The sequence below is a fragment of the Saccostrea cucullata genome, unplaced genomic scaffold, assembly GCF_032062105.1.
Source record: "Saccostrea cucullata isolate Sc308-1 unplaced genomic scaffold, CSIRO_AGI_Scuc_v1 ctg9, whole genome shotgun sequence".
In the NCBI taxonomy this organism is placed as follows: Eukaryota; Metazoa; Mollusca; class Bivalvia; order Ostreida; family Ostreidae; genus Saccostrea; species Saccostrea cuccullata.
The window spans coordinates 106,103-131,788 of NW_026935030.1; the positions used below are offsets into that span (position 1 = coordinate 106,103).

General features: G+C 33.1%; 1 protein-coding gene across 1 annotated transcript in view; it reads left to right on the forward strand.

The window, feature by feature from the left end:
- The window catches only part of LOC134241714 (B-cell lymphoma/leukemia 11A-like), a 38,088-nt gene extending 30,938 nt beyond the window's left edge, over window positions 1-7,150 (forward strand). The window contains exon 3 of the mRNA XM_062723734.1: window positions 1,413-7,150. Within this exon, the coding sequence (XP_062579718.1) occupies window positions 1,413-3,598 (2,186 nt within the window). The 3' untranslated portion in view covers window positions 3,599-7,150. The remainder of the gene's footprint in view (window positions 1-1,412) is intronic.
- Window positions 7,151-25,686: the final 18,536 nt, after the last annotated feature.

The window sequence follows — 25,686 nt, forward strand, 5'->3', positions numbered from 1 at the left end:
AAGGCAATGTTGATGGATGAGTAAATATAATTACCATTTGCGCTGACCATTCAATTGGTTATGGAAAGCGTCACTTAGATTTTGAATACGCGCTTTGTTGGTCAAGTCGTCAAAGAAGCATTAACAATTTGATAAATTACAGATTGTAGTACCAATGTTATAGAATCATTAATACTGTCGGAGATGAGTAAATTGTTTTAACAGCAAGATATAGGCGGAAAGAAGTTTTTGAAAAATCGATTGTGTGTTGGTCATTCAAGCGATCTCTTCACTTATGTGGAAATCAGCCAACCGAATCAAAAGCAACCCCTTTTTAGTTGATAAGCCACTTTGGGAATGTTTATTTTCATATTTAAATATTCCAATTTCATGCTATAGAGTTTGCCCAAGTACAACATGTTACAAAGTATTGATTTGTTGATAGTAAATCTAATGTGTTGTTTTTTTTCTGAGAAATTTTTTAACGTTTTAAACATAAAGAAAATATAGTTAAGAGGCGAATTACTTAGGGTATAATATTTATAAATTAATTCTTTGAACACAAATCAACAAAATTGAAAGGGGAAAGTAATCGAAATCTATATATTGATAAAAGTGTATTGAATTCTCTTTCTTTTTTCACAGCGGACTTTGACCTTTCGTCTCTAACTTGTTTTAAAATTCTTAAAATTTGAGATTAAGGTTTCGTAAAATGAGATGCAAACTGTCCAGGAACAGCTGGCGATATGTAAACTAGTTGTGTCACAGTAACTGTTGTTATAAAGAAAATTTTATACTTCAGCCTCGGACAGCTGAAAAAAAAGTAGATTACACAATGGCTAGAGGTTATGCCGAGGCTTTCACCCCCTTTCCGTCGCTCTTGTATTGTGCAATACGCCATATCGTCTTTCGCGATTTCAGCCATTATGTCATTCCCGTCACGTGTTGTTCAAATAACCAATTGTCATTTATTTAAATAGTGTCATCTTGGAGAACGCGAAAGGTGATGTTTTTCAGGTCCTTTGTTTGTTATATCATTCTCTTGATCATAAAAGATCCCACGGACATTTAAAACGATGAATACATCACTGAATTCAATGTCCTGAACGCGCCTGTACGGTAGAAGGGCATTGTGCCGGCTTTATAGGAAAGGCTATTTGATAAAATCAGTGATTGGAACTGTTTTAAGTCATTATGCAAACTAGACATTCTTAAATATTTCTTTGTTCGTCCCGACAAGTGAAATGGTCATGCCCATACATTGCATGAATAAACTTACCAGACATTTAACATTTATATGAAGAACTGTTCAAAGTGAAATAAAACATGTTTTCAATTATTTCCGGATGGAATAAATAATTCCGAAAAGAATTCATGATTTTCCTCAAAAATATATTTCTAAAGTTTTAATAAAATACTCTTTTCCTTTACAGAACCGACGAGCTTCCTTTGTGAAAAGTGTAGGGGCACGTTTGATTCATCTTGGGTTCTTCTCCAACACGTTCAGAGAGACCATGGAATGAAAATATATTCAGATTTTACATCGTGCCCGACACCCCCAAAACAAGCTCGTACCCAGAACTCCTCAGGCGAAAAATTGTCGCAAAATCGAAATTCGCCACATCCTCCTCGAAATCCTAATAGTCAGCGGGATAACAAAGATCATGAAGTGAAAGACCGCGACAGCTCATTACAACAGCTGCCTCACGAAATTCATAGGGCTCCCTCTACTCCAAGTTCAGGAAGCGTAGAGAGTGGACATGGTCCTCATCGACAATCGCCACAAAATCCTTTTCTCAATTTTAGATTTCCACCTTTTGATCGTCCTTCTTTATCTCCAGGTCCTCTTTTTCCAAGAGTACCAGGTACAGACTTCCCTGCCATCCCAGTTAGTGAGGCTCTACATTTACAACAGAGAAGCATATTAGGGTTTCCTCCAGCTATTTTTGATGCAGGTCGGCCTTTCCCTTCTGCATTAAGTAATATTTATGACAGACAAAGACCTTCTTCGATAGGGATAGAAGACTCCTTTTACTCAGAAAGATTAAAAGAATTAGCAAGAGGTCCAACTTCACCGGTTCGCAGGCAAACACCTCCTTATTCTCAGGCAAGATCAGTTTGTAATATATTTACCCCTCTGACAACATCTACGAACACAACGCCGACAGATACAAAGAAAGAGCATGGATCTGGAAGTTTGACCCCACCAAACAAAATGAAATCATGCGAGTTTTGCGGCAAGTCTTTTCGATTTCAGAGCAATTTGATTGTACATCGCCGTTCTCACACCGGAGAAAAGCCTTTCAAATGTCGTTTATGTCCACACGCATGTACCCAACAAAGCAAGCTCAAACGTCATATGAAAACTCACATGAAATCGCCTGTGTCCAATGTTTCAAACGAAGGCAGCATTGGTTCTGGAAGCAGCACACCCGAAAATAAAAAGTTTGACGAAAAAGATGAATATGACGACGAAGAAGAGGAAGAAGAAGAAGAGGAGGAGGAAGAAGAAATGGAAGAAATGGAAGAAGAAGAAAATCCTGAGATAAATGAGGGCTCGGGTGACGAGAAAAAAAATAGCGAAAGCAAAGGTGGCTTGTTAGCGGCAAAGCTTCTACAAAATTCAGATCAATCTCCTACTGACTCAGAAAGAAAGCTAGCAGAGTCTTACGTCAGTTCTGGTACCTCTTTGTTGACAGAGGTTATGAAGTCAAGTGGACTTCGTAATTTACACGTTTACAACGAAGCCTTCAGACAAGCTCTCGCTGAAAATACAGATCTGAATATCAAGAAAGAAGTGTCTTCGCCAAACGATGCACGGGAGGATTCGCTCACTAACGGAAACAGTGTTAGTGGAATAAAAGAAGAGTCGAAAGATAGAAATAGCCGTCCATCGTCCGTCTCTGAGCAAGAAACATCCAAAGGAAACAAAAACGAAACAAACGACGGACCTTTGATTAACAGCGTTAGCGGTATGGAAAACGTATTTTCACCAATATGGCAGTACCATGGTCAACAACCGCATGAATTTTTCCCACTCATCCCTTCATTGAACAACTTGAATAACTTTCGGTATGAGGCCAGAGATCCGAATCACAATGGCTACAACAGCCCGAATCATGAAAGTGCCTTGAAGTCGCTCACAGTTCAAGGCGGAATCCCCAAACCAGCGTCGTCCAGCAACACCACATTGGATTCAAATGGTATACCGTCCGCCAGCCCAAGAAGAGACAGGACACGAAATGATACGTGTGAGTACTGTGGAAAGATCTTTAAAAATTGCAGTAATCTGACCGTTCACCGTCGTTCTCATACTGGAGAAAAGCCCTACAAGTGCGAATTATGTAATTATGCATGCGCACAATCGAGCAAGCTCACTCGTCATATGAAGACTCACGGAAGAATAGGAAAAGATGTCTATAGATGCAAGTTTTGTGGTATGCCTTTCTCCGTTGCGAGCACCCTAGAAAAGCACATGCGGAAGTGTGTCGAAAAAGGCTCAGGGATGCAAGGCTTTGGGCGTCAAGATATGGACTCGGATAATTCAAACTCCGTTGCCACGTCAGGATTGCATGACTCGCCCAATTCCCTCGTTTTAACGAATTCTGTTGCTCAATAGGAATTCGTCATTTTTGCTCTTCTAGTGTGGCAAACAAACTTTGTATCGAATACTCGCTCTCTGTTTTTATATTATCAAATTTCTTGTACGACTTAGTAAAAATGATTAATTGGCAATACTAGGACTGAACAATATTGCTTAGACGACTCGGCTTTGACATATGCTTTTACATAAACGATTTATATCCCGGTGATTATCATTTTCATACAGAAGACCATCGTATGGTTTTAGTCATAAAATTTTGCCATAATATTTGTGTACCACGTGAAGCAGGGTACTTGATGTCAGAGACGAATGATCGCTTTTCACTTAGGTGTTTTATTATATTTGTGTGTATTCTACAATGATGTCTATCTTATTGGTAATTATTGGTGCTTCATTATGAGAATGTTAATTCTGGCGAAAATTTTCTCTTTATCCTTGTAATGTGTATGTATTCCTTTCTCCGATATTGTTTTCATCCAGATAGAGTATATTTTTGTTGTAATTTTTTTTGTGCTGAAAAGGGTTGTGGATTGCAATGGTACACTTTTTATAGAAAAACATATTTGCTTGGAAGAAGTCTGCAGTGTGACTTTAAACTGCATTTAATTTTCATTTTAATGTATATTTTTGGAAAGAAAATCCCGGTTTAGTTGTTTACGAAAATGGCATGTAACTGTTGAATGGCGATTGGTACCAATTTTATCGGTACATTGATATAGTTTCAAAAACTTCACAAAGTAGATTTTAAGACACATTTTTTATGTTTTGAAATGGCTGCCATATTTGACACTGTAACAAATTATTGCCAAGGGCTTTCAATACGGAGAATGGAAATACAGCTTGACTATTGTGATCATATAGAGAAGGTATTACATCGGAGGAGTGAACTTATTATTTCAGAGCTCATGAGGGTTATAGACGGCAGAACGGTAACAGGATACTAAAAGACTGCAGTGAAAAAGAAACTGAGGCAGCAATACACTTACATTGCAGCAAATATTTGGTGCCCAAGTCCATCTGACCTATGTCCGCTATATTCTTGATTTATAATACCCAGTGCCTATTGTGTCCTTTAGACTTGGATTAATGAAAAAACGTTAGCATTACAGCCATTGAAAACAATGACTTTGTAAGAGAGACGAAAAATGTTAAAATATTTATTACCGGCAGCTTTGAAATTTCAAACGTATTTTGATTTTATTGTTGGTAATACGCTGCAAATACATAAAGTCAAGAAATGGTTTATCTTTATTTTCTGTATATTGTGCCATTGCTTTTTAGAAATTAGATGAAGAAATTATTTAGTTTGTTAGATTTAGGAAAGTTTTTCTAATTTTTTTCATACTTTTCAAAATAGTCTTAAGGTTCATACATTTTTTTTCACTTTGAACAAGTAGTTTAAAATTGTATAGCATTTTCAGCTATAAAATACTGGCTTTGTGTAGTATATGACTGTGCAACGCATGATTCTAAATATAGCATGTTTTTAGGGAGAATGTATATATATACATATATATGTAGGAACCTTATTTGGTGTTTGATGTTTGGTTGCCCATTCCTTTTCAACTTACATCCAGTTTTAGGATGAACATATTGTGCCATAGCAAGGTTTTGCATGTAAAAGAATACATTGCCGTGACTTGCAATATTGTGTTATGTTTTCCCCAGTTTGTTTACATTTACTATCAGGCGCTAATTTAAAACAAAATTCTTGTTCGTTTTTTGCCATAATGTTTTATTTGTTTTTCGAAGTTTTAATTGACATTAAAACGCTGAAAAGAAGAACTGCACCGTCAGTCTAAAAAGGATATACAGACTAAGATTATAATGCAAATAAAATGCTACACTGATGACGCTTTTCGAAATTTCGGTATCACTGTTAGTTAAATTTACTGAATCTAACAACTGAAAGTTTTTCCTAAAAAGTTAAAATACTAAGAAATGCTTTATTATTGTTTGCATTGTAACATTGTAATGTTGCTTAGTAATAAAAAGTGCTGCTTGTTTCAACTTTTTATATTGTGAAACTTTTCAAATAAGCTTAATTGTGCCATATCGGTTAACTGTGAATATATTTTGAATCCTTGTTTATTTGTTTTTTTTAACAATTTGTAAAATACAGTAGTAAAGTAATGATTTTTAAGATTTTTCCCATTTTAAGTAGGTCTTAGATGACAATATGTACTTTTTTTTATTGACACAATATTTTATCAATTAAAATGTATCTATGAAATATGCATTTGGTATATGTATTGGCAAGAATTGGTGCAAATGAAAATATAGTGCTAAATTTGTTTTCTTTTGAACATCAGACTTGATATATTTTGGTGCATTTGTTTGTTGAAAAATTGTATTTTGTGAATTCATGTCCTCATATAAGTTATAAATTTGAAATTGGTATTTCTAATAGAATTTGAATATACATTTATTTTCTTTTATTGATGTGTTCACCATGAATGAAAAGAAATTAGAACAAATTGGATTTAAGTCAGTTGATTTATGTACTTAATTCAGAGCAATTTAAGTAGTACTGTCACGTGGTACACGAGCAGATGTTGATCTCTAAATTGTGCGCATCATTTTCTCGTCATTTTTATGCATATACATCCAAATGTTCTGAATTCTGTCGTGCCATACCATTTTTTCAATGAGAATATTTTTATTAATTTATACTTATTGTTGAAAGCCTATAAGTTACTCAGTGTCTCAGATAAGAGTTTGTTCAATTGAATTGTTTTGTCTTTTATGTTTAGTTCTTGGTGTTATCAAATGCTGCCATGTTTTGGATTCGAATGTAGTTAATTTTTTTTTAATTTCATTTTATCAACAAACAGTTTTAGATATTCAATAAAGTCAGTTAATTGCTTTTCTTTAGCTCGAGCACCTAATTAGTTTTCCTGTTTTGTGTGTTTCAAACGTAAGTTCCGTTAAAGCACAGTTACCCATTTGCCTCTGTTAAAGGATTTAACAGTTGTTTTTTTTCTCTTTTTGATTTTGTATATCACCGTTTGAACAAAACGTGTTGTGGTTTATTTGTTTAGATAATAATCAACGAAGAACTTTCATGCTATGAAATTTTCAATTACTATTTATTGTCTTCATATTATTTACCCCCCAACTTATATAGAGAGATTTTGGGTTTCAACTGGGGTTTTTCCATGCATTTTTAAAAAAAAAAAATCAAATCCTATCTCTGCACTTAAAGAACAACAGATTGTATGAAATGTGGTATTATTACCAAATAAAATGAAAAAAAAAATAAGTTTGGAAAATATGCGACAGTGCAACGCATGGAACAACCCCAGCAGCGATGGTTTCTATTTCTCATTTTAGAATCTTTAAGGGATGTCATCAAAATTTTTCATGGAGATTCTTAAGGTAATTCGGTGGTTTCGACTAACAGACATCCCTTCAAGAACTTTTTTTATTGGACCCATCGTTTCCCCTGTACATTTGATGTACTTTACTCGTCCAATAATTAAGCTTGTTGTATTTAAACTGTGAATGTTTGTATGAAAGTACAAAGTACAGTGTAAAATTTAATAAACATTTTATCTCTTCGGCAAATACCTTGTTTTCTTTTGTCATTCCCGGAGATTTTAAAAGTTTACAAAAAGAAAATAATTTTAAACCCAGACAAATGAGAAAATTTAAATATGCATCAAAATTACAAAACCGTTTTAAAAATAATTTTGAATAATCTCTCTCTTTCTCTCTTTCTCTTTAAATGTGATATCGTATGATAGTTTACAGACATCATCTCATACCTCCTGGTATACTGGTGCAGGCGCTTCGGAGTCAATATAACAGGCTTAGGTAATTGCTAAACGTAACGGCAATGCATTACTTTCTCAAAATCAGACTAATGCTGGCATTACAAAGCATCACTTTGTATGAACGTTTCCATGTGAGTGAAAAATTCTCGAGAGGGACGTTAAACAATATACAATCATTCAATCAATAAAAAAAAATTGGACATTGAAATTACTGTTAAGTTAATGAATGAAAAAAGTGAACCTATTTATATGAATAATAATCCCTGTAATTAAACACATTTTTTAATCTGCTGAAAGTAGAATTACCACATATTTAAATGTTCTTACTTTTTTTAAAGGAATATTTTAAATAGTTTTCATATCGAAAAATATTTTTGGTATGAGACACACTAATTAATTGCCATTCTCTGTAACCACTTAAACTTCGTTGCCACGCATGGTCACCGATTTTGATGAAACTTCACCCATGCCTAGTACTTGACACCAGAAACAAATATCAAACAAAATTTCGTTGCTAAGTGTCTCGGTTGCTATGGCAACAACCGGAAAGATTTGAAAAATCGAGATTTTCAGCCACTTTAAATCCTGACTGTGGCCTAATAAAAACTAGAAAAAGCAAACAAACCATTCTAACAAAAACATGACACCTTGATGTCACTTATACTGTAAAGAAACTGTTTAGAATATATCTCTAAGTAAGTGGTAACCAAGGGTACATTTGGAATACATCTAAAATGCTGAAATATGCTGAAAAACACTCCATATTCACTAATGGTAGGTGTTACATGCTAAAACTCAATCATCGACTTAAGAAAAACAATGAAAATGTTTGATCTTAAGTATACAAGTATAAGCAATATTATTCTATAAATAAATTTTATGGTTGCCATGGTAACACAGTGTAACTATGCAAAACCAGTAACTAAGATTGGGTTAATGCTACTGTCTTGAGGAAAAACATGAAAATTCAAGACTGGCAAATATGCATCCTTAGGACCTTGCAACACCAAAACCATAAGAAAAATTGGGTAAAATTGCTACTTTGCAGTGTTACCATGGAAACAAAGTACCAGTGCTTAAAAGTGAATTATTTTTCACTGCATTAAGAATTAAACTGCCATATAATCAAGAAACAAATTAAAGGATTCAGCTTGAATAGTACTTCTCTGTTAGAACTGAAGTTGAATATCATATATTGATAAAAGTTGATGAAGAAAACAACACTGTTGCTATGGTAACCAAGAAGGGAAAATGTTCAATTTTGTGAACTTTATATCAATATTAAACCCTGTGTGCCAACTTCTTGCATCCACTTAGAGATTGGATGATAGTCAAAATTTAAAGTCAGGTTAGCTGTTAATAAATATGAATCATAAAAGTTTTGGGAATCTACATATAAGGGTACGTATCCAAGGAAAGAAAATATTTTTCAGGTTTTTAAGCATATATTTTCTGCTTATCTCCATAGCAACGCTCTATTTAAAGAATCTTATCTGAATTTTTTCAAATGGGAAAACTAGGAGCACACCAACATCTTTAAAAATTGATCATTAGTTATGAGGAAATGTGCTTTTTTAAAAGATAGGTTCAGATTTAAACAAACAGAGTGTTACTTTGAAGGCTCTCTGTGGTGTAAAAACCTTGACAACCATTGCCAACCAAAATGAAATATCATATTTTGTTCTTGGTATATGTTTCAAGGCTCTTTTTTCTATTATTTGGTCACATTTCATCCTATAATTGTTTTTAGGTCACCTGAGTCACTCAGGTGACCTATTGCTATCTGTTTTTGTCCGTCGTCGTCCGTCGTTCGTCGTACGTCGTTCGTCGTTCGTCGTCAATCGGTCGTAAACTTTTGAACATTTTCAGCTTCTTCTCTGCAACCACTGAACCAATTTCAACCAAATTTGGCACAAAGCATCTATGGGTGAAGGGGAACAAAAATTGTGAATTTCATGATCCCTGCCCCCCTGGGGCCTGGGGGGTGGGGCCAAAACCACTAAAATTAATGCAATCTTCAAAAATCTTCTTCTTTACTCCTGGACATCAAGCAGTCAAACTGTTTGCATGATTGTAATCAGCATTGAGTCCTTTACCAAAATTGTGAAATTCATGGCCCTGGGGTCAGGGGTTCTTGTACTAGGGCGGGGCTAAATAAGTATATATTGAAAATGCATTATTTCTTTGAAAATCTTCTTCTCTGCTCCTAGATTTTATATAATTTAACTAAGTACATAGTTATGATGAGCAAGAGTGCCTCTACCAAAATTGTGAATTTTATGGCCCCAGGGTCAGGGGTTCTGGTTTTAGGGCGGGGCTCTATTGATTATATAGTGAAAATACATGAATTCTTTGAAAATCTTCTTCTCTGCTCCTAGGTTTTATATAAACTAAATAAGTGCATAGTTATGATGAACTAGAGTGCCTCTACCAAAATTGTGAATTTTATGGCCCAAGGGTAAGGGGTTCTGGTGTTAAGGCAGGGCTCTTTTGATTATGTAGTGAAAATACATGAATTCTTTGAAAATCTTCTCTGCTCCTAGATTTTATATAATTTAACTAAGTACATAGTTATGATGAGCAAGAGTGCCTCTACCAAAATTGTGAATTTTATGGCCCCAGGGTCAGGGGTTCTGGTTTTAGGGCGGGGCTCTATTGATTATATAGTGAAAATACATGAATTCTTTGAAAATCTTCTTCTCTGCTCCTAGGTTTTATATAAACTAACTAAGTACATAGTTATGATGAGCAAGAGTGTGACTACCAAAATTGTGAATTTTATGGCCCCAGGGTCAGGGGTTCTGGTGTCAGGGTGGGGCTCTATTGATTATATAGAGGAAATGCATGAATTCTTTGAAAATCTTCTTCTTTACTCCTGGGTATTATATAAACTAACTAAGTACATAGTTATGATGAACAAGAGTGCCTCTGCCAAAATTGTGAACTTTATGGCCCCAGGGTCAGGGATTCTGGTGTTAGGGCGGGGCTGTATTGATTATACATGTATAGTGAAAAAACATTAAATTTTTGAATATTTTCTTCTTTGCTCCTAGGTTTTAAGCAGATGAATTACCTATATAGTTATGAGCAATCCCTAATCTTCAAGAATTGTAAATTTCAAGGCCCCAGGGTCAGTTGTACCATAGTGGGGGGGGGGGGGAGGCTGTACTTATGTACTGAAAATAAATGGATTGTTTGAAATGTGCTCCTTGGTATTAATCAAATATTTTTGAAAAGCAAGTATGCCTTTCCAAAAATAGTGCAATGTGTGGATCTAGGCCTAAGAGTCAAGGGTTCATGTGTGGTAGCGGCACTACTGATTATTGCTGAATATTACTGATTAGTTGAAATGCATTTTTTGTTCCCCTACCCTGCCTATGGGTATAAAGTAACCAAACTAAGGAACTGCTAAGTGTATAGTTATGATGACCAGATTGTAAATGCTATAGCATCTGGCTTAAAACATGGATCAAATTCAGTCACTGGGAAGTTGTTGAATAATGCTCAGGTGACCTATAAGGCCCAGGGGCCTCTTGTTTATTTTTACGTGTATGACTTTAAATAATTCAATGAATATTTTTTTTTACTTTTGAATACTTTGTTACCATAGTAACGTATGTAATAGTTGATTTACCAAACATGTTTATCATGCATTTGAGACATCTGACCTTCAACTTTTGGAAACAGTCATTGCCAATTGTTTGCTTTGCCGCAAATGTTAACTATGCGGCTCTAAACATGTTAAAAAATGCCATTTTTCGAACTTTAAGACATGTTGCCATGGTAACTATAAAACATAGCAACCAATTTTTGCCTGATTTCAGTTCAGGGTATCAATGACTTTTATCATAGAGAGTTTGGAGAAATTCTGAGACTATGCGTGCCACAGCACCTATATAAAATTTCAAATCATTACAGAGAATGGCTCTTAATATACACTATAAATTGATAATTGCCACCTTTTTAATAGAGTGTCACCAAATTCACAAATTGTCTAAGGTTATGTAACATTTTAAACAATGTATTATTTTGAGAAGGAAGTACTTCTAAAACCAGTCCCTTTCTTCTGGCCGTATTTATATGAAACATTAAGCTGGTATAGCTTGAGCTGACCATGACATAATTGCAACAAAAGGAATAGACAAGCATAACAAAACGTACATACTGCCCAACCCTTATTAATTATAATTTTGTCTGCATTTGAGTTTTGTTATAATCTAAGGTACTATGTCCATAGAATCTTTACAAGTCTTATTAAGTTTAGTTTTGGGAAGGGAGTAAATTGCCATAAAAAGTTAAATTGCTTTATGACATTAATATATACACAAAAAGGCATATAGTTCATTTTTTAAAATCTACTTTGCAATTTAAAAGTTCGACCCTCCTATGATGTAAATAAATAACAGTGTAATAAATGCAAGTACTTGATATTAAATAATTATTATACCCCCCCCCCCCCGCTTGAAAAGTGGGAGTGTATACTGTAATCGGTATGTCCGTCCGTCTGTCTGTACGTCCGTCCGTCCGTATGTCCATCCGTCTGTCTGTTACGCTTTGGGGTACCCATCTCTTATCCGCAACTCCTCTTAAACCACTGAGTGAAATTTAATGAAACTTTCTCAGAATCTTTATTACATATTGCCATTGTGCACCTCCTATTTTACTTTTTGCTCCGACATATTTTGGGTTTCCCGGCCACAGTAAAACATGGACTTTGCCATTATAACCATATGGGAGGCGGGGGGTATCAATTAGTGAGCTCAATGCTCACAGTACCTCTAGTTTCAATTATATCATTTATATGTGTATCGATTTGAAGGGGTGGGATGGATGTTTATTTTTGAATATTTTTTAAATCACCCAAGAGGGAGGATAATTGTAATGCATTACTTCGATAAAGTAATGGTTATGAAATGCATTACTTTAAGAAATTAAAGTAATGGTAATTTAACGTCCAAATTCTTTAATATTTTTGATATTTTTTTATATCCTAAAGAGCCAAAATGAATTAGAATATCATATCAATATTGGATTCCGAAACTTCATAAAAATCCCCCAAAACAAAGATACAAAGCATGTTCTAGTAAATGTTTAACCAAGCCTCTTTCTTTACTCCTCACTAAAATATTAAGAGTAGTGAAGGAGAAACTGCAAGATTACTGTGCAACAATATATTCAAGAAGTGGTGTAAATAAGATGTGGATATTAAAAAATTCCAAGGATCTTTTGGACAATTATAACCAAAAATCAACAACTTAAAACTTACGACTTTTCAACTTTAAACACAATCATCCCCCACGATAAATTAAAATCCAGGCTTTTTACAGCTGCTACTTTCAATAAAAATGGAAATCGTAAATTTTCTTACCTTGTCATTGGTCATTTGCATAAATACGTGTATTTTGTTAAAAAAACATTCTGATTGTACACACAAGTACAGTGTTACTCGGAAATTTACATGAAAAAGATGCTTGAGTTTCTGAATGACAATATCTATGTTGTTTTTGGAGACCAGGTCTTCCAACAATCTGTTGGAATTCCCATGGGTACCAATAACGCCCATTATTAGCACACCTATTGTTGTATTCATATAAAAAAGAATTTGTCCAAAATCTCATGCGTAAAAAGAAGAAAAAACACTTGCTGTGAACTTCAACTCGACATTTAGATATATCGACGATGTATTGTCAATTGGCAATGGTAATTTCCATTCTTATTTCGATATGATATATCCTGGTGGGCTTGAGATAAAAGATACGACAGAGTCTGGCAAATCTGTTTCATATTTGGACATTTTACTTGAAAAAGACGTTAATGGTAATCTAACAACCAAGCTCTATGATACTTAGATGACTAAGTTTTCAATCGTCATCTTCCCTTACTTATGCAGCAATGTACCTTCATCACCTGCATATGGAGTTTGTACTGTATTTGTCAGTTGATTCGATAGGCAAGAGCATGTTCTACGTATGCATAATTTATAAAACGAGGTAAATTATTGACAAACAAGTTGATGAAACAAGAATATCAGCAGTCTCGTTTAAAGTCATCTCTTCGTAAGTTATATGGTCGATACAATGACCTTGTCAGCAAATACAATTTATCATTGAGTCAAATGCTGACTAACGTTGTACATACTAATTGTTAGTCCATTATTTATACACTGGATTGACGACGGATTTTTCCGTTATTTCCCGATCATGACAAGGAGCATACGGCGGGAATGACCGGTCGGCAGGGGATGCTCACTCCTCCTCTGAATTTTTGGAGGTCCATGTTTGCTCTGCTCCTGTTTTATATTTTTAAATGGATTTTTGATCTGGAATACTGTTCGTTACCTCCATATGTTTCTTTGAAGACACGGTAATGTATTGCATTACTTTATAATATTATTCGCCCCATGCCTGATTTTAATTTTGGTTTCTAATTTGAATTAACTATATGTATAATGTTTTATATTTATACTCCCCGCTTGAAAAGCGGGAGGGTATATAGTAATCAGTATGTCCGTCCGCCCGTCTGTACATCCGTTTGTCTGTACGTCCACCCGCCCGTCTGTCTGTTACGCTTTGGGTACCCATCTCTTATCCGTAACTCCTCTCATACCGCTGAATGAAATTTGATTAAACTTTCACAGAATACTTATTTCATATTGCCATTGTGTACCTCCTATTTTACTTTTTGATCCGACACATATTTTGAGTTTTCCACAACAAAACATTGACACTCCCATAATATTCATATTGGAGGCGGGGGGTATCATTTAGTGAGCTCATTGCTCACAGTACCTCTAGTTCATACTAATTTTTATATGCAGTTATTTACATATACTAACTTGTCGACGGATTTTTGCCGTTATTTCCCGATCATGACAAGGAACACACGGCTGATGTGACCGGCCGACAGGGGATGCTCACTTCTTCATGATTTGGTTTGTTTGAATAAACTTTTGAGTTGGAATACTATTTGTTACCTACATAACTTCTTTTAATTTAAGCTTTAATACATACAGTTATATATTGTAAAAAAAATTTAATGAACCACTTCTACATTTATACATCTGAACACTATCATATTGTTGAAAGATTCATTTAAGCGAGTTTATTATTATTAAATTATCGGACTCGTAACATGATGTGCATTTAGCTAGTAAGTATATCTGCACAACTTATTTATTGTAAGAAATAGATATCTAAACAGCTTTTGGATTTATCAATTGCTTTACCAATTGCTTTTCCATGCCTATTTCTATCAAAAACATCAGTTTCATATTCATGTAGTGTAATTCGTCCCGTTTTTCTCGATGTCGTCTGACCATCAAGGAGAAGACGTACAAGAGTAACATCGCAGAGTGGCGAAAACGATTCGCACGGTACTTTTTAATCAAGAATCCTAACTTATATCTTCTATATTCCTCAAATTATGTTTTCATTCAGTTATTCAATAATGAAGTTTTAATCTATAATTAAACGTGTGCTTGTTAGTTTTATTAAAATTTTCCGGTAACATAGATCCGTCAAATGTTAAAGGCACTCTCTTTCTCTGCTATTTCACGGCTGCTTTTCGAAATTGAAGGTGCTTAAGTTTGAAGAATTCAGCATTTACAGTTATTTTGCTTAAATTTAATGGATAGGACGATTAAAATGAAGAGGGAAATTGCTCAGTTTGGTAAGTTGTTTCATACCTGAACATTTTTAACATCAAATTAAAAATTGAACACGGTAAACAGTCATAGAAACATTCCAGCATCGTCAAAAGCTTTTTCTTCCTGAGTTAATGAATCTTTAAGGAGAACATCGTTTTTTTCTCTTTTCAGCTCACCTGAGAGGAAAACACTAGTGTTAATTTCTGATCACATTTTGTTTCTGTTTGTAAACTTTTCACTTTTTCTGAAGAACCACTTCTAAAAGCAACAAAACAATGACAAAGTTATATTTATATTGAAGCAATCTTAAATACGTTCATGACATTCATTGGAATATATATATCATGCAATTCTCGGAAATAAGATTGCTTGGAAAATCAAAAATATATGTCAGATCAAAAAGTAAAATAGGAGGTGCACAATGGCATTACTGTTTTACATTGGAATATATATATAAAAAATCTTAACAAACAATAAGAACAGCAAACCCATGGTTATATTAGACATGTTTATATGAAGAAAATTCAAAAGGTATTGTAGAGTAACGTTGGTGAAATCATGAACCCGGGGATGGCGAGGCCACAACTGGTGATGAAAGTTTAACATAAGTCCTGGAGTAGACAGGACAAAGTCTGCAGATTCAAAAATGTTCAAATCATAGCTCCTGGGTAGGGTAAGACGACATTCCTGAAAATTTGGAAAACCAGGCTGACTCAGGTGACCGGTATGGTGAATGGGCATTTTGTTTCTGGGTGCTCTACGTAATTTTAAAAATATTTCATTCCTGTAAGAATCACCGATTGTTGGTAGATTTATAACTTTGGTCATAGATCAAACTGTACTCGACATCAATGACTTAAGCAACTACATGCTAGATCTTTATTTTATTGCAAAAAAGAAATGTTACTGATTATTCTACCTCATTCAATGGACTGGTCAGGAGACCTTGAACTATACAGATCAGCTTATTTTTCCTCAGTTGTTAACGAATGTATTTAAATAAAAGGACTGTTGATTGTTGAATCATTTCTTACAGGACATTGACTTTTACGTAATGATACGTGCCATGTTTTTTTAATTAACACTTTATGACTAAATATTATCTTTGGAACAACAAGTGGTATTTAAATATCAAAGATGAAATGGTCAAGAAAAACAATCCTTACATTAACACGTCTAGGTTTTCCGTTCTTAAGGTTCTGAGTTCACCACTTAAAAAATTCTCCCAGAAACTCACTAGATCCGAAAAGTTATGGTAATGTATTCCTAGCGGGGCAATTTTGTTGACATTATATATTTATTTACTGTAATAAAGGAGTAAAAATCTCAATTTTCTGGTGGACAAATGAATATAAAATGTAATTCAGGATATAAAAAAAAAACCTTTTTTTCTTTCAGGAGAAATACTTGTTTGATTTTTCTGCAGTATTAAACTTCTCATTTGTTACGTAATATTTGTGCGTAAAAAGCAATTGCTATCATTGCAAGAAACATTGATAAGTAAGGTAAGTCTAATAAAAATTTAAGGAGGCTGGGGGGTCAACAAATTAACCATCAAATATAACTTTTTTTTTATTATATGATATCTTAAGCTATCAATTATCATTTGGCAAAGAAAAATTTCATATATCTTAGTTTTAAACTTTGATCAATTTGTATATCTTTATATGGAGCTCTCCTTCTAAAGGAGGTCAAAATAGTCTGAAATGGCTGCAACCCCCCAGCCCCTTTAATTTTCCTAATGTCATTTTTTTTCTCTTTATATTGAGCACGTATTAACTATTTAAAGCACATTGTAAATAGATTAAACTTTTTAATATCCTTATAGGAAGCATGCTGGAAATTGTTGCTATTAAAAAATACCAGTCTCAAGCTTATTTTTGAGACCAACTCAAATAATTAATGATTTTTCAGAGTTAATGTTCCTGGCTGAAGGATGGACATTCTTAACAACATTTGAAGAATAAATTTTTTTAATAAGAATGTCAATTGATAATGACTACTAAATTACTCAAAAGTTGAAAAAAAATACCCTAACCTTATATGATCTTGTCAAACATTAAAAGTTTATATTATACCTTGTTTTTCATTTTAAGCTTTCAACAAATATTATGTACGTGATGTTATATGAATTCAATGATATTTATTATGGAAGAAACATGACACATCTGTAACCGAATCCCGTTCTTAAGGTAGGATTCTTCTCTGGTTTTTGACTAGATGAAACATTCAAAGTACATTTGCTTATATGTCTTATATATCGAGGTATAAGGAATTTAAAAGACCATATTTTTCTTTCCTCATCACAATTGTACAACTTTAAATAGAAATGGTAAACTGCGTTTGAAAACTACTATATTTTTGGCGGAATGGTGGCGTATGAAAATATCTTATTTTCTGCCTCTCAAAATTAAAATAGAACAATGAATATAGTTATAATTTTTACACAATCGAAGACTTGGAGAAATTTTCAAATGTAAGTTAAATTAATAATGAGGGACTAAACTTTCAAAATATATCAAATAAATATGATTTTTCAAACAAACTAGAACTTTGTTAGCTTTTAAACGCTTCCTATGAAAGTGCAGATTTGAGCCAAAAATCCATAAAAAGTATTTTTCTCTCTTAGTAAACGATCAAAACTTTTTGATTTTGTATCATTTTGTACATTTATAAGACTACTTTATTATATGTGAAAATAGGAAAAAGTTAAATATAGGAAGCATATGAAAATAACTAATATATCCTAAAAAATTAGGAAAAACAGAGAAAATTCGGATTAGCCAATATCCAGTTTAGTTAAATTATTTATGTAAATTTGGTAATATCATGCTATAGACCCGATATAGCAATATGTTTTTATGCAAAAAGAACAATCATTAAACTTTTGAAATAAGTAGATATCACATGATTGGCAACAATTATTTTTTATTCTTAATGTCAAGGAAAAAGATAATGACGTTGACTTGACCTTGCCTCTAATATAAAACGGTCAGATTTAATTTCACTGATACTATCACTTACTGATATTGTCTTCTTGATTCTGTGAAAATTTCATTAATTTTTAAATATTAGAAATATGAGAAGAATCCTACCTTAAAGCTATATTTTGGTTGTTTTAAATGCCCCGTAATCGAAGATTTGGGTTTATATAGTTTTTGCCCAGTCCTTCTGTTTAACCGCAAAAACCTAACCTTGTCCATACGTTCTGAGTGATTTTGGCTATGGCTTTCATATTTACAGGAGTATTTATTGTGGCAAGACCTTTCTTTGAGTACCACCATATTTGACCTTGTAACCTGGACCTTGAAGTTTGACCTAATTTTTTTAAATCTTTGACCTTTGCCATAACTTTTAAATAGTTACTAGTGTTAGGGCTTTTATACTTCAAATGTGTATTCATTATTATAAATCATTCCTTCGGATACCAACAATTTTGACCTTGACCCTGGAATTTAACCCACTTTAAAAAACGTTACCCTTGGCTATCACTTTTGTTAATACTAGGGCTTTTATATTTCACAAGTGTTTTCCTGGTGACAATACCTTTCTTTGGATACCAACAATTTTGACCTGGAATTAAAACTTGCATTTGAGAAACATCAACCCTTGCCATAAACTGCAATACGGAAGCAACACTGTTTCAAAAACACACGTCTTTCTAGAAATATAATGTTACGATTCTATAAAGCTTTATTAACATGTGTGCACATAGCTTTATGAAATCTGGAAAAAAAAACTTTCTTATAACAAACCAAGAAAAAAAAAATCCGACAAAGGCTGGACGTAGAAAGCTTGTCATTTTATCTTCATTCTCTCCTAATTAACGATATCCTTGTGTAATGACAGTCTTTGACGATCGATTTTTGTAATCCCTCAAATTAGTTTTCTTTTTCCCTTGCATCGAATGATGTCTCAGGCCCTGAAGGCATTTTAAGCAGGATAATTTGATAAAAAGGAGCGGTCAGTCATCATGAAATTTAAAATATGCCATTCATTTTCCCGTATAATCCTAAAAAATTATATTACCAGTAGAGGTTTGAGTACAAGAGCAACGTGTAAAACTCAAAGAATATATTGTCAAATGAAAGAAAGTTTTTGTTAAAGGAAATTTAGAGAAAAAAGGGAAACAAGATGTGTTTGTAAAACACTTAGGCCCCCGCAAGACAGCTTATTGCAAAGGTTGAAATTTCTCAAATGCAAGTCAAACTTCAACTTCAAGGTCAAAATTATTGATATCCAAAGAAAGGTCTCTAGGAATACACTTGTGGAATACGAAAGCCTTAGTACTAACTGTTCTAAGTAACGGTCAAGGTTTTAAAAAAAAAAGTGGTTCAAACTCTAAGGTCAAGGTCAAAAATATTTATTCCAAAAGGTCTTGTCACAGTAAAGACACATGTGAAACATGAAACCTCTAGCAACAACTATTCAAGTATATAGCCAAGATTAAAGTTTGGATTTTTTTTTTTGTAAAAGTGGGTCAAACTCCAGTGTCAAGAAAAGGGGGTCAAATTTGATAATAAGGTCTCATAACAAGGAATACATCTGTACATAAAACGTTCAAGATCGTTATGAAAATCTAGATGTAATGTACTTTACACTTTATAAAATATATTTTTCAATTAAAAAAGTTTAGTTCTATATATCAAGATTTGCAGAAAATCTTCGGGTTTTAGAAAAAAGCATACTCTTAAAAAAAGGGGCAACAGTTAAATAAATTTAAGCTAAAGATTTGGACTTATGTGTACTTTGCAATCTACACGTAAGTAGTCGTCATTAAAAAAACTGTTGACGTAATACTCAAACTTCCAGATGGAATCTGCTGCTACACGTACATGTTGGTCTGTTAAGCCTCTCTAATATTTAGTACCTGTAGTTATTCATGAAATCGTTTTGCTTCAGCTCTAAAGAACTAAAAGAATACTAACAACTATAACATTTCAACAGTCCATAATTGTCTAAAAAAATATTTTAAGTTTACCGGATTCACTGCCTGAACTGAATCTTTTGTAGTTACTTTACTGCATGGAGTCCACATCTGTACTGAACCTCTAATGATTTCTTTACCTGATGTCTTGTCTGTATTGAACTTTTTATTGTTATTTTACCAAATGCCATATGTGTAAGAAACTTTTATTCTAATTTACCAGAACCCATGTTTTAAACTGGACTTTTTGTTTCAAATCTGTCAGTATCTTGTTTCTTGACTCTTTTTCCTCCTACAATTTCAGTATCCCCAGATTCCACCGCACTGGTTCAACAGTTATTGACAAACAAGTTGATGGAACAAGGACATCAGCAGTCTCGTTTAAAGTCATCATTTCGTAAGTTCCTTGGTTGATACTTTGACCTTGTCAGCAAATACAATTTATCATTGAGTCAGATGCTGACTGACGTTTTTCGTACTAATTGTTAGTCCATTATTTATACACTGAATTGACGACGGATTTTTTCCGTTTTTTCCCGATCATGACAAGGAGCACACGGCGGGTGTGACCGGTCAGCGAGGATGCTCACTCCTTCATGGCACCTGACCCCACCTATGATACTTTAGAGGTCCATGTTTGCTCTGCTCTATTTTGTATTGTTTTATGGACTTTGATATTGAATACTGTTCGTTGTCTCCATATCCTTCATTCATTCTTTGGAAAAGATAAGTACGATTTTTTAATACTAAATTAAATGTTAAAAAGAAAGAAATAGTGAAAACACGGATGTTTCATCTCAACGTTATAATTTTTTTTCTAAAAGCAATTCTTCAAAATGAAAAATAAAATAAGGCAAAACTGATGCATAAAAGTTTCGTTTTATTATAAGTCAGAATCAGATATGGAAATAAAACAGATCAAGAGTTCATTGAAACAATGTAAATCGAAAGCAGGGCAAACACTGATCTCTAAAAACATCAGAGGTGAGATCAGGTGCCTTCAAGGAGAATTCCCTGTCGATCGATCACACCCGCTGTGTACTCCTTGTAATGATCCGTAAAAATCCGTAGACTATTCAGTTATTAAGTATAAAACGCGTTTGTCAGGATTCAATTTAATGATTGCATTTGCTGACAAGGTCATTGTATCGATCATAGAACTTGCAAAATACTGTCTTTAAGAAGACAGTTAAATTTCTTGTTTCATCAACATATTTGTCAACAGCTTGTTTCGTCTTAGAAATTATCCCAACGTAGAGCTTTAGTATGGAGTTTTTGAGAGAAAGGGAGACATAAAATCCACATGTAACTGATTATGGTATTTTGCTACATAAATAGGAAAAAAATTGAGGATAGAAAAATTGAGGTCATCACGTTTTTCATAAAGCCTTGTTGTCATGTTTCCATTAATGTCTTTTTCTAGTAAAATATCCAAATATGAAACAGATTTCAGACTCTGTATCTTTTTTGTAAGTAAACTGGAAAATATCGAGTCTATATATGAAGGGAACAAATAATTGCTTATTTATAATAAGTCGTAGATATAAACAATGTACATGTAATTCCACATGTCGGGTTGAAGATCAAAGCAATTGTTTTTTTTTCTCTTAAATATGAATAAAATTTTGCTTCATTTGAATACGCAATAAAACATCTGCTTAAAAGCAATTAGTACCCAAAGGAATTCCGACAGATTGGTGGAAGACTTGTTCTCCAAAATCTATATGCATATATTGTCAATCAGAAACTCAAGCATCTTTTTAATACCAACTCTGGAGTACTAGTGTGTACAATTGGAACGTATTTAACAAAATAATGTAGCAAATGACCAATGCTAAATAAAGTTACAAGTTCCAAAGCAGCTGTCGATGATGTCAAAAAGCCTGGACTTTAATATATCGGAGGTTTTTTTTTTTTGAGTTTTGGAAAGTCGTACGTTCTGGTGTTATTCAGATTTAGGAAATTTTTTTAAATTCAAATTATCTAAAAATTACTTAGAGTTTAAAATAATTTTGGGGTATCTAGATTTTATGTTCACCACCTCTCGAATATTTTGATTTGAGCAAGGAGTAAAGATTATTTGCTAAAACCCGCTAAAAAACTTTGTTATAAAGGATGAATCCAGTGTAAATATGCTACTTTAAATTCAATTTGATTGTTGGGAAAATTAAAAATAAAAAAACTGACGTACTAGTTTAACGAATTTTCTCCTTAGAAATTGGATGGTATAAGTTGGATTGCCATTTTCAGAATTAAATTCAAGTACAGCTCCTATGAAATACAATTAAAATAATGGGACTTACAAACAAAGATGATGTTGTTACCTGCTTTGTCAGCTGAGACTAGAACATATTGATTGTGTAATCTATCTAATTCTTTTTTCCCTTCTCGATTAATTGAAGACTAAAGAATTTATGGTTTTCATATTGCCCCTTAATCGCTTAATGCGAGAATTCAACATCCATCTGATACTGTTTATCCATTTTGACAAAGTGTTCAGGTCTTCTTGTTTTATTTGGTCTATCGCTTAAGGTAATCTTATAATAAAGAATTCAAAGTATTTATGAAATTATGAAACCATTTGAAACGCCCTACTTTTCTTTATTTGTTTTGGTTTCAACTTGAAAATATGTCACTTTCATTAAGGTAGGATTCTTCTCATATTTCTTGTATTTAAAAATTAATGAAATTTTCACGGAATCAAGGAGACAATATCACTGATTGTATCAGTGACAGTCAGATTAAATTTGACCGTTTTATATTAGAGGCAAGGTCATGTCAAGGTCATGACCTTTTCCCTGAACATTAAGAATAAAAAAGTTAATGTTGCCATGCAATCCCTACTTGTATTTCAAAAATTTAAATTTTTTTTCCATAAAATGATACTACCGTATAAGGCATATAAGATGATATTACCAAGCTGATAAAAAAAATTAACAAAAATTGATATTGACAAATGCGAATTTTCTCTACTTTTCTTAAATCTTTAGGATATAATAGTTATTTTTATATGCTTCCTATATTTAAATTTTTCTTATTTTCACATATAGTAAAGTTGTTACATAAGGGTACAAAATGATACAAAAACAAAAAGATTTGATCGTTTACTAAGAGGAAAAAAAAACACTTTTTGTGGATTTTTGGCTCAAATCTGAATTTAGATTGGAAGCTTTTTAAAGCTGACATAGCTCTAGTTTGTTTGAAACATCATATTAATCATATTAATTTGATATATTTTGAAACTTTAGTACCTTATCATTAATTAACTTACATTTGAAAATTCCTTCAAGTCTTTGATTGTGTAAAAATTATAACTAAATTCATTTTGCAATGAAAATTTTGAAACGCAGAAAAGAAGATATTTTCATACCCCACCATTCCGCCAAAAATATAGTCCCCGCTAGGTTTCAAAGGTGGTAAACCAGTTCTATTTAGATTTGTACAATTGTAATGAGGAGAGAAAAATGTGGTCTTTTAAATCTCTAACACCTAAATATATAAGCCATATAAGCAAATATACTTTGAATATTTCATCTAGTCAGAAACTAGAGAAGAATCCTACCTTAATGGCTTTTTTCTATCTATACATGTATGTTAGCAACTTTACTTTGATCCCTGTTTTATTATGTTCTTCATACTGTAAATTCCATATTATACGCGAGGAATTAATTATCGCGTAATTTCGCGAGAAACACCATTCTCGAAATAAAATTACTCGCTTTTATTTTTATGCTGCTAAATTTCACTCAAAATGTCTTGATCCACCGGCCACTGGCGAATTATTGTTCTCACGATTTGACGTTTAAGAGCCATTGGTGATAAAAAGTACTCGCGAAAAACAAGGAATCTACATTATTGTATTTCGGGTGCTCTGACTTGATATTCCAATCAAGGCTAGAAGAAGCGAACGTGCATTTTACTATTATCATTTTTTCTTGCCTTTCCATTTTTTGTAATAATTGTTATTTTTCACACATTATAATGGCCTAATATTTGATACAAAATATTTTTTTGAAGAAAAAACAAAATAAGATTTATTGATTAGATAAAGAAAAGATAGACTTTAGGAAAATGTGATACAAATTATACTTAGTTTCGTTGCCATGGTGCTCTCAGTGGCTAACATCCGCTTTTTGCTGGTAAATATATTAGCAAAACTTAATTTACTAATAGTATTTCAATATATGTTTAAAACAATAATATGATAAAAAGTTGTGTTGTTAATTTAATGCCCGTTCACATCAAACTTCGTTTTAATCAAGTAGTGATAATTGCTTTGTTTATGATTAAACATCGGGTTCGATGCCATCTAACGTTCCAGAAAATGCCTTCAAATGTCGGTTGGGAGACTGGCAGAAACGATTTTTAATTAATGTTATCACAATTAATTTCTTCTATATCACTTAAATTAATTAAGCATTGAATTCTTAATTTTGGATGTCCACACCGAGAAATTATCATACCACGCAGTTCCATTATTCCAAAAATGCAAGTAACTTAGATCCGCCATACGTAACCACCACCTCTCTTTCTATCTTTTGCTATTTCACAGCTGTTTATTGAAAATTAAAGCATTTTGGAGTCATTTGCAGATTTATTAAATTATAAGTATTACCACTAGTTACGTGTCTAGCGGAAATATAGTTGAATGGGGCGACGAAGAACATGTTAGAGGATTATGCTTTAGATGTTCGATGTAAAGGCACTGTAATACTTTAGTTTACAAGCTCAGAAGTCCACCAGACAATACAAATTAGATGCAGAGCAAGCCGGCACGGTCCTGTAAAATATCAGAGGTGGATCAGGTGCCACGAAGGTGTGAACATCCCCTGCCGACCGGCTCCTTGTCATGATCTAGAAACAACGGAAAATCCGTAGACTATTCAACATGTAAATTATGGCATAACAATTAGTATGAAAAACGTCAGTATGTCAGCATTTGACTTAATAATAGATTATATATGCTGACAAGGTCATTGTATCGACCATAGACCTTACGAAATGAAGACTTTAAACGATACATGATATTTTTGTTTCATCAACGTGTTTGTTAATAACTTACCTCGTTTAAGAAATTGTATAGACGTAGAACATGTTCTTACGTATCGAATAAACTGAGAGATATAAACACCGCATGTAGGTGATAATACACTTAATATATTGTTGCATAAGTAAGGTCAGTTTGCGATTGAAAAGCTAAAGTCATCATGCATGTTTAATGTATTGTTGCATAAGTAAGGTTAGTTGACGATTGAAAAGCTTGTTTATCATACAGCTTTGTTGCTTGATTACCATTAAAATCTTTTTTTCTAGTTAAACATCCAAATATAAAAATAAGACTATAACTACTTTTATTTTAAATGATTAAACTTTTTTAAAACTAGGTTTATATCATTAATGTCTAGGAGGCCCTAGCCCAAAATTTTCATAAATAGTAATTTCTTAAGAACTTGAATTGTCCTCTAAAATGCTTTAAATCCCATGTGTATATGCAAATTAAAACAAGTGTTTGAATTATAAAATGAATCGTTATGGTATTATTACAAAAAGAACAAGCATTCTGGGTGTGTTTCAATACTAGTCCCCTATCAACGAATGTAATCTGGATTCCAATGAAAATTGAAAATGCCATAATCCTTCAAAAATCAAAGTTGAACAAAACGCAAACTCGATCTATAACGTATAACTTGGATAAACTTGGAGGGTTTCTCATTTTCATAAAGATAGCTTATGACCTGAGGGTGTGTCATGACTT